General features: G+C 40.1%; 1 protein-coding gene across 2 annotated transcripts in view; it reads left to right on the top strand.

The window, feature by feature from the left end:
* The window catches only part of LOC126162439 (phosphoribosyl pyrophosphate synthase-associated protein 2), a 146025-nt gene that overhangs the window by 7500 nt on the left and 122618 nt on the right, over window positions 1-15907 (top strand). For both annotated transcript variants that reach the window (XM_049918950.1, XM_049918949.1), the window contains exons 3-4: window positions 14418-14537; window positions 14728-14837. In XM_049918950.1, coding sequence (XP_049774907.1) covers window positions 14418-14537; window positions 14728-14837 — 230 coding nt within the window. The remainder of the gene's footprint in view (window positions 1-14417; window positions 14538-14727; window positions 14838-15907) is intronic.

Genomic DNA, 15907 nt, shown 5'->3' with positions numbered 1-15907 from the left:
ACCCGGTTCACCCTTTCGTACACCGGATCCAACGCTCTCTTCAGCAGCTGGTGGACGTCGGTTCTCCGGTTAGCTTTATGTGGGTTCCTGGCCATGTCGGTATCCCTGGGAACGAAGCTGCAGATGCCGCGGCCAAGGCTGCGGTCCTCCAGCCTCGGACAGCTTCTTGTTGTGTCCCTTCGTCCGATTTTAGCAGGGTCATTTGTCGGCGCATTTTATCGCTGTGGCATGCCGATTGGGCTGCACTTACAGACAACAAGCTTCGGGCCTTAAAACCTCTTCCCGTGGCTTGGACGTCCTCCTCACGCACTTCTTGGCGGGAGGAGGTAGTTTTGGCCCGGTTAAGAATTGGACACTGCCGGTTCAGCCATCGCCATCTGCTGACGGCTGCGCCGGCGCCGTTCTGCCCATGTGGGCACTTGCTGACAGTTCGACACATTTTACTGTCCTGTCCAGATTTTAACACACTGCGTCTAGATCTTAACCTGCCAAGTACTTTCGATGCCATTTTAGCGGATGACCCACGAGCAGTTGCTTGTGTTCTTCGTTTTATCAATTTGACAAACCTCTCTAAGGACATTTGGTGATGCTGTTTTTTAATCCTATGCCTGTCCTTCTGTCTTTTATCGTGTTTTCCCTTTTAGTTGTTGTTGTCAACTTGTGCCTCGTGGTGCATTCTTAGAGTAGTCAGGGCGCTAATGACCATTGCAGTTGTGCGCCCTAAAACCACAAAAAAAAAAAAACCATTCTGTTCTCATTTCCTTAAATATAAGTAAAATATGCTTTTTCAGCAGGACATGTCCTGTGCACACATTTTCTCCAAACTTTTTCTCAGTTCCCATGTCTGAAATATGGGACTGTATCTCATTTGGTCTGCAGACTCCTCAGAATACAACCACCCATGACAATTAGTAAACAACTAGTAAAATGGTGTGGAACTTTTTTTTACCGAGCAACGTTTCTGTAAGTGTGTCCATGTATGGCAGTGAGACTGCATTATCGCTGTACAAGTTGTACAAGACACTGAAATCACAGAAACAGCCTCTCAGCAAGTGTATGGCCTTCGTAGTTCTGTTCACTTTTAGTGTCCTACCTGGATACTATCTGACTACAACTCCATTCAAGTATAAATCTATCTTAAGGGTGTTCATTGTACATGTTGATCTATATTTAGTGCAATGTGTTCAGACCCACAGCACTCTTACATTTGTCTTGTCATTATGGATTTTTGGACATATTGTAACCTGAGGTGTTAGCAGTACTCTGTCTGAATATTTACAATGTTCTGTGGTAACATACTGTATAGTGACCGATACTGTAACTCCTTACACTGTGATTGATGCGCATGACATTAAAAAAAAAAAAAAAAAAGGGGGGGGGTTTTGAAATCTATGCCTTGATTTTGTAAACATGTTTTTTATTGTTATGGATGCCGTTTTCTTTATTCCGTGGACTGTATAGTGCAGTAGTTTGTGTAACTGTGTTTAGCGTTTTTGTTTACAATAAATCTTACAGCTCCAATCAGATACCGCCAGCAGATTACTTTGCTTATAAAAATCCAACATAGATTCAGTATATTTTATTGGAACTGCTGGTCGTGTTCAGAAGCACGGATGGTCTTTAGTGCTAGAGGACCTGAGTTGAGATATTGCTGTATGTTCAGTGTGAAGTAGACTATACTGTAGATCTTTTTTTCTGTCTCTCCTACAATGACAGTTGGAACAAAATCAGTACAGATAGTGTTGAGGATCAGTGGACAAAGTTCAAAACCATCGTACAATATGCATTAGATGAGTATGTGCCAAGCAAGATCGTAAGAGATGTAAAAGAGCCACCGTGGTACAACAACAGAGTTAGAAAACTGCTACAGTAGCAAAGGGAACTTCTCAGCAAACATAAACATAGCCAAAGCCATGCAGACAAACAAAATTACACGAAGCGAAATGTAGTGTGAGGAGGGCTATGCGAGAGGCGTGCAATGAATTCGAAAGTAAAGTTCTATGTACTGACTTGGCAAAAAATACTAAGAAATTTTGGTCTTATGTCAAAGCAGTAGGTGGATCAAAACAAAATGTCCAGACACTCTGTGACCAAAATGGTACTAAAACAGAGGATGACAGACTAAAGGCCGAAATACTAAATGTCTTTTTCCAAAGCTATTTCACAGAGGGAGAGTGCACTGTAGTTCCTTCTCTAGATTGTCGCACAGATGACAAAATGTTAGATATCGAAATAGATGATAGAGGGATAGAGAAACAATTAAAATCGCTCAAAAGAGGAAAGGCCGCTGGACCTGATGGGATACCAGTTCGATTTTACACAGAGTATGTGAAGGAACTTGCCCCCCTTCTCGCAGCGGTGTATCATAGGTCTGGAAGGCTACGCTCTTCTAGAAAGGATAGGAAAAGGGCACAGGTCATCCCCGTTTTCGAGAAGGGACGTCGAACAGATGTGCAGAACTACAGACCTATATCTCTAACATTGATCAGTTGTAGAAGTTTGGAACACATATTATGTTAAGAGTATAATGACTTTTATCATCATCATCATCATCATTTAAGACTGATTATGCCTTTCAGCGTTCAGTCTGGAGCATAGCCCCCCTTATACAGTTCCTCCAAGATCCCCTATTCAGTGCTAACATTGGTGCCTCTTCTGATGTTAAACCTATTACTTCAAAATCATTCTTAACCGAATCCAGGTACTTTCTCCTCGGTCTACCCCGACTCCTCCTACCCTCTACTGCTGAATCCATGAGTCTCTTGGGTAACCTTGCTTCTCCCATGCGTGTAACATGACCCCACCATCTAAGCCTGTTCGCCCTGACTGCTACATCTATAGAGTTCATTCCCAGTTTTTCTTTGATTTCCTCATTGTGGACACCCTCCTGCCATTGTTACCATCTACTAGTACCTGCAATCATCCTAGCTACTTTCATATCCGTAACCTCAACCTTGTTGATAAGGTAACCTGAATCCACCCAGCTTTCGCTCCCATACAACAAAGTTGGTCGAAAGATTGAACGGTGCACAGATAACTTAGTCTTGGTACTGACTTCCTTCTTGCAGAAGAGAGTAGATCGTAGCTGAGCGCTCACTGCATTAGCTTTGCTACACCTTGCTTCCAGTTCTTTCACTATGTTGCCATCCTGTGAGAATATGCATCCTAAGTACTTGAAACCGTCCACCTGTTCTAACTTTGTTCCTCCTATTTGACACTTAATCCGTTTATATTTCTTTCCCACTGACATTACTTTCGTTTTGGAGATGCTCATCTTCATACCATAGTCCTTACATTTCTGATCTAGCTCTGAAATATTACTTTGCAAACTTTCAATCGAATCTGCCATCACAACTAAGTCATCTGCGTATGCAAGACTGCTTATTTTGTGTTCACATATCTTAATCTCACCCAGCCAGTCTATTGTTTTCAACATATGATCCATAAATAATATGAACAACAGTGGAGACAGGTTGCAGCCTTGTCTTACCCCTGAAACTACTCTGAACAATGAATTCAATTTACCGTCAACTCTAACTGCTACCTGACTATCCATGTAAAGACCTTTAATTGCTTGCAAAAGTTTGCCTACTATTCCATAATCTTGTAGAACAGACAATAACTTCCTCCTAGGAACCCGGTCATATGCCTTTTCTAGATCTATAAAGCATAGATACAATTCCCTTTTCCACTCATAACACTTCTCCATTATTTGCCGTAAGCTAAAGATCTGGTCCTGACAACCTCTAAGAGGCCTAAACCCACACTGATTTTCATCCAATTGGTCCTCAACTAATACTCGCACTTTCCTTTCAACAATACCTGAGAAGATTTTACCCACAACGTTGATTAAAGAGATACCTCTGTAGTTGTTACAATCTTTTCTGTTTCCATGTTTAAAGAATGGTGTGATTACTGCTTTTGTCCAGTCTGATGGAACCTGTCCCAACTCCCAGGCCATTTCAGTTATCCTGTGTAGCCATTTAAGACCTGACATTCCACTGTATTTGATGAGTTCAGACTAAATTTCATCCACCCCAGCCGCTTTATTGCACTGCAATCTATTGACCATTTTTTCCACTTCCTCAAATGTGATCCTATTTCCATCATCATTCCTATCCCATTCTACCTCGAAATCTGAAACATTAATGATCGCATTTTCACCTACATTGAGCAACTCTTCAAAATATTCCCTCCATCTGCCCAAGGCATCCACAGGATTCACCAGCAGACTTTTATGGAGACTAGAAATCTACTCTGTAGGAATCAGCATGGGTTTCGAAAAAGACGATCGTGTGAAACCCAGCTCACGCTATTCGTCCACGAGACTCAGAGGGCCATAGACACAGGTTCATAGGTAGATGCCGTGTTTCTTGACTTCCGCAAGGTGTTCGATACAGTTCCCCACAGTCGTTTAATGAACAAAGTAAGAGCATATGGACTATCAGACCAATTGTGTGATTGAAGAGTTCCTAGATAACAGAACGCAGCATGTCATTCTCAATGGAGAGAAGTCTTCCGAAGTAAGAGTGATTTCAGGTGTGCCACAGGGGAGTGTCATAGGACCGTTGCTATTCACGATATACATCAATGACCTTGTGGATGACATCGGAAGTTCACTGAGGCTTTTTGTGGATGATGCTGTGGTATATCGAGAAGTTGTAACAATGGAAAATTGTACTGAAATGCAGGAGGATCTGCAGCGAATTGAGGCATGGTGCAGGGAATGGCAATTCAATCTCAATGCAGACAAGTGTAATGTGCTGCGAATACATAGAAAGAAAGATCCCTTATCATTTAGCTACAATATAGCAGGTCAGCAACTGGAAGCAGTTAATTCCATAAATTATCTGGGAGTACACATTAGGAGTGATTTAAAATGGAACAATCATATAAAGTTGATCATCGGTAAAGCAGATGCCAGACTGAGATTCATTGGAAGAATCCTAAGGAAATGCAATCCAAAAACAAAGGAATTAGGTTACAGTATGCTTGTTCGCCAACTGCTTGAATACTGCTCAGCAGTGTGGGATCCGTACCAGATAGGGTTGATAGAAGAGATAGAGAAGATCCAATGGAGAGCAGCACACTTCGTTACAGGATCATTTAGTAATCGCGAAAGCGTTACGGAGATTATAGATAAACTCCAGTGGAAGCCTCTGCAGGAGAGACGCTCAGTAGCTCGGTACAGGCTTTTGTTGAAGTTTTGAGAACATACCTTCACCGAGGAGTCAAGCAGTATATTGCTCCCTCCTACGTATATCTCACGAAGAGACCATGAGGATAAAATCGGAGAGATTAGAGCCCACACAGAAGCATACTGACACTCCTTCTTTCCCCGAACAATACGAGACTGGAATAGAAAGGTGAACCGATAGAGGTACTCAAGGTACCCTCTGCCATACACCGTAAGGTGGCTTGCAGAGTATGGATGTAGATGTAGATGAAAATCATAGCATGAACAGTTATGTAAAACATTGATTTGACCCATGACATAGTGGTGATATGGCATGTGCTGTCCTACTTGCACAAAATGAGAAAAGTATAAACTACATTATTTATTTTCATTTATTTCTGTATTATTCTGTATTATCCTTTGGAGTGTAAGTTGTATTGCAGCCCATGGTTATTCATTCATTCATCCATCCATCCATCCATCCATCCATCCATCCATCTTGTTTTATAGATCCTATCAAGGAGAAGGAACTGTTGGGATGTGAAACAAGTTGAAGTATTCATTAACATAAGAAAGGACTTCATAGAAACTTAATCTGTATGGTGCATTAATGATAAACATGTTGAATGCTATTCAAGCTTACGGCATTAATCAAGTGAAAGCCACTGCTTTGTAAATGGACACTGCCTCCTCAATTTCACTATGTAACTGCTGTGTACCTGCTATTAGTAGCTAAACATATACTCGATTACAATGGAATGTTTCAAAGAAAATAATTTCGTACACCGTAAATATTGTCTTATTTGTAGTACATTACTGCTTGTCACACGGCTTTATAACACTGCTACTTGCCATGTACCTAACAGAACTTCTCAATCACAGAGTGAGTTGGTGCTGTGATTAGAACCCTGGACTCGCATTCGCGAGGACAGTGGTTCAAACCAGTGTCTGGCCATCCTGATTTAGATCTAGTGTAGGTTGGAAAGTGACAGTTTGATTGTGGCTTGGGAGCCAACAAATGTAAATGTGAATTTTTGGCTACTTATAAAACTTTTTTTTTTTACATATTTTTGTAATCAGACTTTTCGGTATAAGATCCAAAGAAATGCCCCTAAAGATTAGAGTATTATAATCCTAGTGATTAGCTGCTGAAGAAATCGCAACAAAGTGCCAGAGTTTGAAGTGCTCTTTAAAACAGTGCAGATCGCATTGCATTGGGCACAGAAACTGATTCAAATCCACAATTGTGAGATATCTGGAGAAATTTATGCATATATTGAAATGATAGGCAAATGGTAAATGCAAGTGGTGTATTCGTCACAGTAGACAAGAAACTCTGATTCATAAAGATAGAAATAGAAACTGCATGTGAGTTTGTTTGGGCACGACTCAGTATCAAGGCTGGGTATAAACTTATAATTGGACCGTTCTGTCAACTTCCAGACTCATTTCCTGATGTAGCCAAAAACTTTAGAGAAAACCAAAGTTCACTATCATGTAAGTTTCCCAATCACACTGTCTTCATTGGACTATTAGTTGGGAAGATTACAGTTTTATAAGTAGTGGACATGACAAGATGTCCTGCGAAATATTACTAAATATGCATTCTGTGAGAACTATATAGACCATATGGTTTGTTAGCCCACTCTTTATGGAAATATATTGGATGTAATAGGATTTATATTTTTATCAAACTATATACAGAGGCAGTAGTGTCATATCTCAGTAAGAAAATAGAAATATTTACCTCTGGAGAGAAGCATGCGGAGGAACTGTGGCTTAGGTTTAACAGTATAGTCCGTCATGTATTTGATAGATATGAATCAAGTGGAACAGTTCATACTGGGGCAGACAGTTCATGGTGTTCAATCACTTAATAGAAAGTTCTAAAGAAGAAAGACCGTTGCATAATATGTGTAAAACAAGCATAGGCCTAGAGATAGGGAGCTTATGTCAACTATAATCTACCATAGGCACCTCAGACAAAAAGGCCATAAGCAGTAGTTGGAAGAAAGCACAGATTACACCGACATGTTCCGCATCCACGAGATCCATCTCATTTTTGGGTCTGTCGAACGAAAACTGAGGCTAACCTAATCCATCTAGAAGAAGGGCAGCAGAAGGGTAGCAAAACTGCCATCCAATGTTATTGACATCCACTTGTTGTAGAATCGTAGATCATATTCTGAACTCAAATGTAATGAGGCATCTTAAACAGAATGCCAACAAGCATGGATTCAGAAAACATTTGTCCAATTTAATTTTTTGTGCCACAGAAAAGATGAATGAAATAAGTGTTTGTGTCAGTGGTGTCGAAGTACAGCGGAAATCGTTAAAACTGAACAAAAATGCAGACCCAATGGAATCCCTATCAGAGTCTATACTGAATTTGCACCGGAGTTAGCCCCTCTTCTAACCATAATCTATCATAGATCCCATGAAAAAAAAAACCGTACCCAGTTCTTGGAAAATGGCATAGTCACACTCATTTACAACAGGGGTAGTAGAAGTGATCCACAGAATTATCATCCAAAATCTTTGGCATTGATTTGTTGTAGAATCTGAGAACATATTCTGACCTCAAACATAATGAAGTTATCCTGGACAGAATGACCTCGTCAATGCCAGCCAGTATGCATTTCGAAAACATCGATCATGTGAAACCCAACTTGCACTTTTCTTAACATACTAAAAGCTTCAGATCAAGGCAATCAGGGTGGATGTTGTATTTCTCAATTTCCGAAAAGCATTTGACTCAGTACCACACCTATGCTTATTGTCACTTAGGGTACCAAGTGAAAGTTGTGACTGGATTGAGGACCTTTTCATAGGGAGGATGCAACATATTATCTTGAATGGAGAGTCATCATCAAATGTAGAAGTAACTTTGGGTGTGCCCCAGGGAACTGTGTTGTACCCTTGCTGTTTGTGCTGTATATTAATGACCTTGCAGACAATATTAATTGTAACCTCAGACTTTTTTGCAGATGATGCAGTTTTCTTTGTTGAAGTTGCTTGAATATTCAGTCAGATGGTCATAAGATTTCAAATTGGTCTAGAGATTGGCAACTTGCTTTAAATGTTCAGAAATGTAAAATTTTGCACTTCATAAAGTGATAAAACATGGTATCCTGTGACTATAATATCAATGAGTCTTGTTGGAATCGACTACCTCATATAAATACCTGGATGCAACGCTGTCTAAGGATATGAAATGTAGTTATCACATAGGCTCAGTTGTGGGTAAAGCAGGTGGTAGACATACTGGGGAAGTGCAATCAATCTAAAAAGGAGATTGCTTACAAATCAATCATGCCACCAGTTCTAGAATATTGCTCAAGTGTATGTGACCCACACCAGATAGGACTAACAGCGGATACTGAATGTATACAGAGAAGGGCAGCATGAATAATCACAGGTTTGTTTAATCTGTGGGAGAGTATCACAGAGGTGCTGAAGGAACTGAACTGGAAGACTCTTGAAGGTGTTGTTATTGTGGTCTTCTGTCCAGAGACCGGTTTGATGCAGTTCTCCATGCTACTCTGTCTCATGCAAGCCTCTTCATCTCCGAATAACTACATAAGCTACATCCTTCCGAATTGCATACTGTATTCATCTCTTAGTCTCCCTCTTAAGATTTTTACCCTCTACACTTCCCTCCAGTACTAAATGAGTGATCCCTTGATGCCTCAGAATGTGTCCTACCAACTGATCCCTTCTTCTAGTCAAGTTGTGCCACAAATTCCTCTTCTCCCCAATTCTATTCAGTACCTCCTCATTAGTTACGTGACCTACCCATCTAATCTTCAGCTGCTTCTTGTCTAAACTGTTTATTGTCCATGTTTCACTTCCATACATGGCTGCACTCCATACAAACACTTTCAGAAAAGACTTCCTGACACTTAAATCTATTCTCAATGTTAACAAATTCCTTTTCATAGCCGATATACATTTTATATTCTCTCTACTTCGACCATCTTCAGTTATTTTACTCCCCAAATAGCAAAACTCATTTACTACTTTAAGTGTCCCATTTTGTAATCTAATATCTCGGCATCGCCTGGTTTAATTCGACTACATTGCATTATCCTCATTTTGCTTTTGTTTATGTTCATTATATCCTGCTTTCAAGACATGGTCCATGCCCTTAAGCTGCTCTTGAAGATAGATGTAAAATATCCTGAGGAAGTCAATTAACAAAGTTCCAGAACCGGCTTTAAATGATTACTCTAAGAGTATACAACCACCCCCTACAAATCTCTGACATAAGGTTCATGAAGATAAGAATACTGCACACACAGGGGCATTCAAACAATTATTTACCTGCAGTCCATAAGTGAATGGAACGGGAAGAAACCCTAATAACTGGTACAATGAGACATACCCTCTGCCATGCACTCACAATGGTTTGCAAGAGGTAGATGTATGAAACCAAACTAACACAACAAACACTTTTCTGATGGGACATCATGAAAGTTATGTATCAATGCAATCAGGTGATGTAGTATTTTTTGATTTCCAAAAGTGTTTGCCTCGCTCGACACTGATTATTTTAAAGTACACAATGCAGCAGTACTTACAAAATCAAGTGAAAGATATCTTCTTGGAACGTTTTAAACAAAATGTAGCATACAAGACAATTTTCTATATGCTTTATTTTTTATCTTTGTTTGGAGAAGATGTACATTGTTTAAAGGCATAATATTATTGTGTTGGACAGGTCTTGTACCCAGGCCCATGCTTTTTCTGAGCAATACTCTCGTGGACTGAGCTGTTGAGACAAGACTCTCAGCTTAACCTCACAGTGCCAGTTCTACTACTACTTCTCTTCAACTTCTGGTCTAGTGCTCCTAGAGAAATGATATTGCATAGAATGGCTTAGTCACAGCATAGTATATGTTTCCAGAATGAATCTTTCACTCTGCAGTGATGTGTGCACTGCTTTGAAACAGTAAAAATTGTATGGATATTCAGGACTCAAAAACATATGCTCTTTCTAAGTGAGTTATCAAAGTATGGCTCCTTACAGCCTTCATAGTCCCATAAAGTTGGAAAAATACTGGAAGAATTTAATCCAGGGGGGGGGGGGGGGGGGCGAGTGCCTAGGAAGCTCAATTGTTGTGTGTTTCCTGTGAAAAGCAAGGACTTCGGTGTCCAAGTATGGCACTATGTTCCGAGCGGTCAAGAAAGTTCAAACCAAGTATGCGCCACTAAAAATTGTAAGATTCATTTTGCATACACATTACATTTATAATCTGACAATTTTTAGGATTTCACTTTTAAAAATTTGACTAGGTTTCTGAGTCTCTTACCTCACAGTAAATTGACTTGCTTATCATAAAAGGGGTATTGTGAGAGAGTTTAAATGCCATAAATTAATTCAATTCAGAATGGGTGACCATTTAAAAACCTAAAAGGAAGCTTGGTGGAGAGTTTTCTAAACGCTTGCTAACACGGACAGTGATTAAACAGTGCACTCTTTCTATGACCACCACCATGAAGTACAACTGTCTTCTGTATATACAGGGTGATTTTTCCACCATGTACAAACTCTAGCGATTGATTGATGAAATGATACAGAACAAAAAATGTGTAATGAACTTATGTCTGGAAATGCATAGTTTCGATGCTAGAGACCATTTATTCAATCATACTTTGGTACAGAGACTGCGGCCTAATATGTGCTGTACTATGCAGCCACTGTTGCAGTATGCACGGTTTCCTCGTAGAGGGTGGTACTGTTCCTCATATGTCATGTACTAGTGTGCTCTCCTGCCATAGTCATTAGAATTTTGTGTCCAATCCACTTCTCTTACTGACTCACCTTGTAGTGAACACGATACAATGTTGTACACAATGGTTCCATATTTGAATCGAGAGCTTGCTGACATGGTGTTTACTTATGGAAAGGCAGATAGCAACAGGCGGCAAGCAGTAAGATTGTATCAGGAGACGTATCACCACCGACAATAACCACAGCATTCAGTGTTTGTAACAGTGTTTCAATATTTGTCTGAGACAGGGTCATTTCAGGAAACAGGAAATCGTGAAGGTGAACCTAAAATGTTCGGACACCGAACTTGTAGAAAAATCTGATTATTGTTGCTATTTGCCTTTCCATAAGTGAACACCATGTCAGCAAGCTCTCGATTCAAATATGGAATCATTGTGTACAATGCTGCATCACGTTCACTACAAGGTGAGTCAGTAAGAGAAGTGGTCTGGACACAGAATTCCAATGGAAGGCCACCACCATGTCAGTACCAGGCAGTTGGCCCTCCTATACAGGGTAAGCCAGACAACTGGGTGGAACATTGTCCGTGACAATTGTTTCTACTCTTATCACTTACAGGGTGTGCAGGGCTTACAAGCAACAGATTTTCCACATCAGGAGCAGTTTTGTCACTGGCTTCCTTACCAGGCAACCACAATTCTGGATTTGTCATCCATCCTATTCACAAAAGAGGCCACCTTTACATGGAGTGGTGTCTTCAACTTTCATGAGAGTCATCTTTGGAATAGTATGCAGAAGCCTCATGGTATGGTGACGGCGAATCGTCAGCATCGGTGCAGCTAGAATGTGTGGACCAGGATAATTGGCGGCCGTGCTTCAGAACTAGTTTTCCTACCACGCTCCTAACAGGCTGGAACTATTGATGTTTCTTGTGGGTGACTTTGCCTTCCCCTCTGGAAGAATTACCATTAAGGGTTATGTGGCTGATACATGATGGTGCTCCAGGCCATGTTGCCATTAAATGGATGCATCTCAATCATGCCTTCCCTGATCAGTGGATTGGATGAGGGCGTCCAGTTGCATGGCCTTCTCATTCACTATATCACAATCCATGCGATTTCTGGTTATGGGACCATCTCAAAGCCCATTCCAGATACGGAGACACTGGAGCAGCGTATTCATGCTGCCTTTGACACTGTTTGGATGCAGCCTAGCCGATGTGAGCATGTCAGACAGAACATGCCACGGGGCGTACACGCATGCGTTGAGGCGCATGGATACCATTTTCAGCACATACTGTAAGTGTGGCTGCATGGTACAGCACATATTAGACCACAGTCTCTGCAACAGTGTGTGGTTGAATAAATGATCTGACGTGGAAACCATGCATTTCCAGGCATGAGTTCATTAGACCTTTTTTGTTCCGTATTCTCTCATCAATCAACCCCCTAGAGTTTGTATCCTGCATATAGGCAATACTCTCTTGCGTAGCTTTTTACTTGGGAAGTAACATGATACTAAGCACTGCGCTGTAGCATCTTGTAGACAGTCTGTTTAAATAATTTTCCATCTTTCTAACAATTTTTCCTGTCACAACTACTTCGACTTTCCTTCCAAGCAGAGAAAAATACAGATAGCCAAACACTACCGAGGTGAATAGTTCACACAGGATGATATTTTTCCTAACAGAAACGGAAATATTTTTGTGTATATGGAGAGGTATAATATTTGAGTTCCTGTACCGAGAAAAATTAAGAAGGACTTTCACAGAAGACTTGAGAAAAAGCACTCTGGTATCAATAACTTGGCTCTGGCGGTATGAGCTATATGCTAAGCTTTTTGCCAGTGCCTAATGTATCCAGTTTTTAGACCTTCGAGCTGACTGTAGTTATATAAAATGGCCTTATAACCTCAGACCAGTAGGGGATGTGTAGAATGAGCAGATTACCAATGTCTTATAAACCTGTGTGTGTTGATGAAACCAATCACATCATATGTTGGTCTGGTAGCTGTAAAGGTAATTTCAGAAGTACCTCAGGGAAGTGTTGTAGGAACAATATTGTTTACAATGTATGTAAATGATCTAGTAGAAACATTGGATGCCCTGTAAGACTGTTTGCAGATGATGCAGTTGTCTATAACAAACCAGTGATACAAGAAGGTGGTATCAGTTTGCTGAATAACCTGCTGAGGACTGGTGAGTGGTGCTAGCTCTGGCAGTTGATTGTGAACATAAGTAAACGTAACATATTGCGCATACATAGGAAAAGAAAGCCACTATTGTACGACTACATAATTGATGAGAACCTGCTGGAAATGGTATCTACCCTAAAGTATCTAGGAATAACTATGCAGTGTGACTGTAAGTGGAATGACCACATAAAAGAAATAGTAGGAAAGGCAGACAGAGATTCACAGGAAGAATATTAAGGAAATGTAACTCATCCATGAAGGAAATGGCTTATGAGGCGCTTGTCTGACTGATTCTTGAGTATTGTTCATCAATCTGGGACCATTATTAGCTAGGACTGACAGAAGAGATGGAAAAGATCCAACAAAGAGCAGCACATTTTGTCACAGTATCATTTAGTCAGTGCAAGAATTGAAATTTAGAGAGCACTGTCTGGGGGCGAATCAGACAACATATTATTACTTACACCCACATACACGTAGCGTAATGACCACGGCGAGAAAATGTGAGAAATTAAGAGCCAATTCATAGGCTTACCAACAATCATTCTTCCCATGCACCATTCACGAACGGGACGGGATAGGGGGTTCAGTTAATCATACCAGAAGTACCCTCTGCCAAGCACCTAAGATGGCTTTCAGAGTCTGATTTAGATGCAGAGGTGTGAACAGGATGAAAGCAAGTGTACAAAGTATGTTTGAGTTATCATAATGGTCATATAGGTACTGCTGACAGTGAAGTGTGGCCGCACAATCTTTTCACATTTATTTATTTATTTATTTTATTTGCTCCACTTCCATTTTCGTCTTGTGTTCCTAACAGAGTAAGTTGTCTGGAGCATCTCCACCATCTTTCTACTTTTGTTGCAAACACATGAGAAAATGATGCTTTTCTGCTGATTGTCTTGTTGCCGTATTAGTCAACGTGGTTTGTTGATGAAGTATTGTGAAATGTACAAGGACCCCTTTATCTTCACATTAGCAAGAGGGTGGATTTGAAGGACCGTAAGCAACTGCAAATGAAAGAAGCAGACTGACTGATGTAACCACCAGCTGTTGAAGTGGGTTGTCCACACTGCTAATTAGGAAGATTTTCATACTGTGATGTGTAATTATTTCAGTTGCACTCATCATACACTGTAAAAGAGAAGAGTGATATAAATTAGTATTGTATTAGCACTAATGGTGAAGGATATTTGAAATCATATAGCACAAAACACCAAAAGTGAATAAATGTAATAAATGCTTTAACCTTATTTTTTAAATATTTTTTATGCATTCAGGAAGTACTCAATGCATATACTCCCTCCATTTCAGCCGGCTAGGGGTTAAACCTGCAGGATGTGCAGTGTACCACAAAACTAATCGAGAGACCATGGTGGAGATTGGGGACTCTGTTCGAGGCAAAGACATCTACATTCTGCAGACAGGAACCAAGTAACTATTATCTGGCTTTAAATTTTCTTTTTGGTTTGTAGTGAAACTGATGCTTTGTAATAAATATCTAATTCTTGTTGTTTTTGGTGTGTAAACATTGCTGTAGTTGTAACACATTCTTAGCCTCTATTGTTTCAGCATACTAAGATGTGTAGTTTTGCTTTTGTAAAATGTATCTCCCTGTTTGCAGGGATGTGAACAATAACATAATGGAATTGTTGATCATGGCGTATGCCTGCAAAACATCCTCTGCAAAGAGCATTGTTGGTGTTATTCCTTACCTTCCATACAGCAAGCAGTGTAAGTAGTTTTCTCCAGCATTTATATTTTGCTATTACAAATTATATCAGTAAATGATGTAAAAAGTAATTCACAGTTCCAATTTATAAAAATATTTTCATTCATTTCTCTTTATCTAGTTTTTCATTTTATTTTTTAAAAGTTTTCTGCTGTTTGTACTCCCTAATATAATTTGTGGGTCGTAGTGGCACCGTAGTGTACACTACAGTTTCACCCTCAGATTGAAATAATAACTGTGTGTAAAAAGCTCAATTGATGGATCTTTAAGAGAAATAGAGACCTGAACAAAATACTTTTCTTGCGTGAAAGTAATGTTGGCTTCAGTTTACTTTTATCAGTGGCTGTAAACCTGCTGGATTCTGTCAGTGAAAGTACCTACTGTTTATTTGTTACATGCTCCATTACAATTTTTGTAATACTGTGTGTGTGTGTGTGTGTGTGTGTGTGTATGTATGTGTGTCACACATGCCCTCACTTCATGAGACACTATGGTGAGGTTTGGAGTTTTGTTGAGGTCATTGGCGCAGAGTCTGGTGATCAGGAACTTTACACCACCGCGTCTCCTCCTCTTGTTGTCCAAATACTGGCAGTGAAAATTTTTTCCACCACCAGGATTTGAACCAGCTAACATGCAGGTAGAGTGCCACCACATAAGCGTATGTTAGCAACAAGTCTTGGTCCCTGTGATGATGGTTTACAACACAGATTGGTCTTGGGCACACATTAGTTATGTCTCCAGCTGTCTCTCTTCATGTTGTCTTTTGCTTGTCATTCACGTACTTTACAATAAATTAGGAACAGAATGTCTGCTGAACCAAATACCTATGAATGTGACAGCATTAATAATGCTCTTGTGAACCCACAGTAGATTAGATTGCAAACTCAGACAGTTTGTTGTTTTGTGCCAGCATTTTGTGTTGCATATGTTCAGTGTTGTCTGATGATGCATCTGGGAGTAATCAGATTCAAATCCCTGTCCAGGTAGTGAGACTTAGGTTTTCCATAATTTCCTTAAACCATCCAAGGCAAGTGCCTGCCTCTCTTCCTGAAAAAGAACACTACCAGTTTTT

The sequence above is a fragment of the Schistocerca cancellata genome, chromosome 2, assembly GCF_023864275.1.
Source record: "Schistocerca cancellata isolate TAMUIC-IGC-003103 chromosome 2, iqSchCanc2.1, whole genome shotgun sequence".
NCBI classification, from domain to species: Eukaryota; Metazoa; Arthropoda; class Insecta; order Orthoptera; family Acrididae; genus Schistocerca; species Schistocerca cancellata.
The sequence above is the reverse complement of the archived record's forward strand: the minus strand, read 5'-3'. Positions and strand labels throughout refer to the sequence as shown.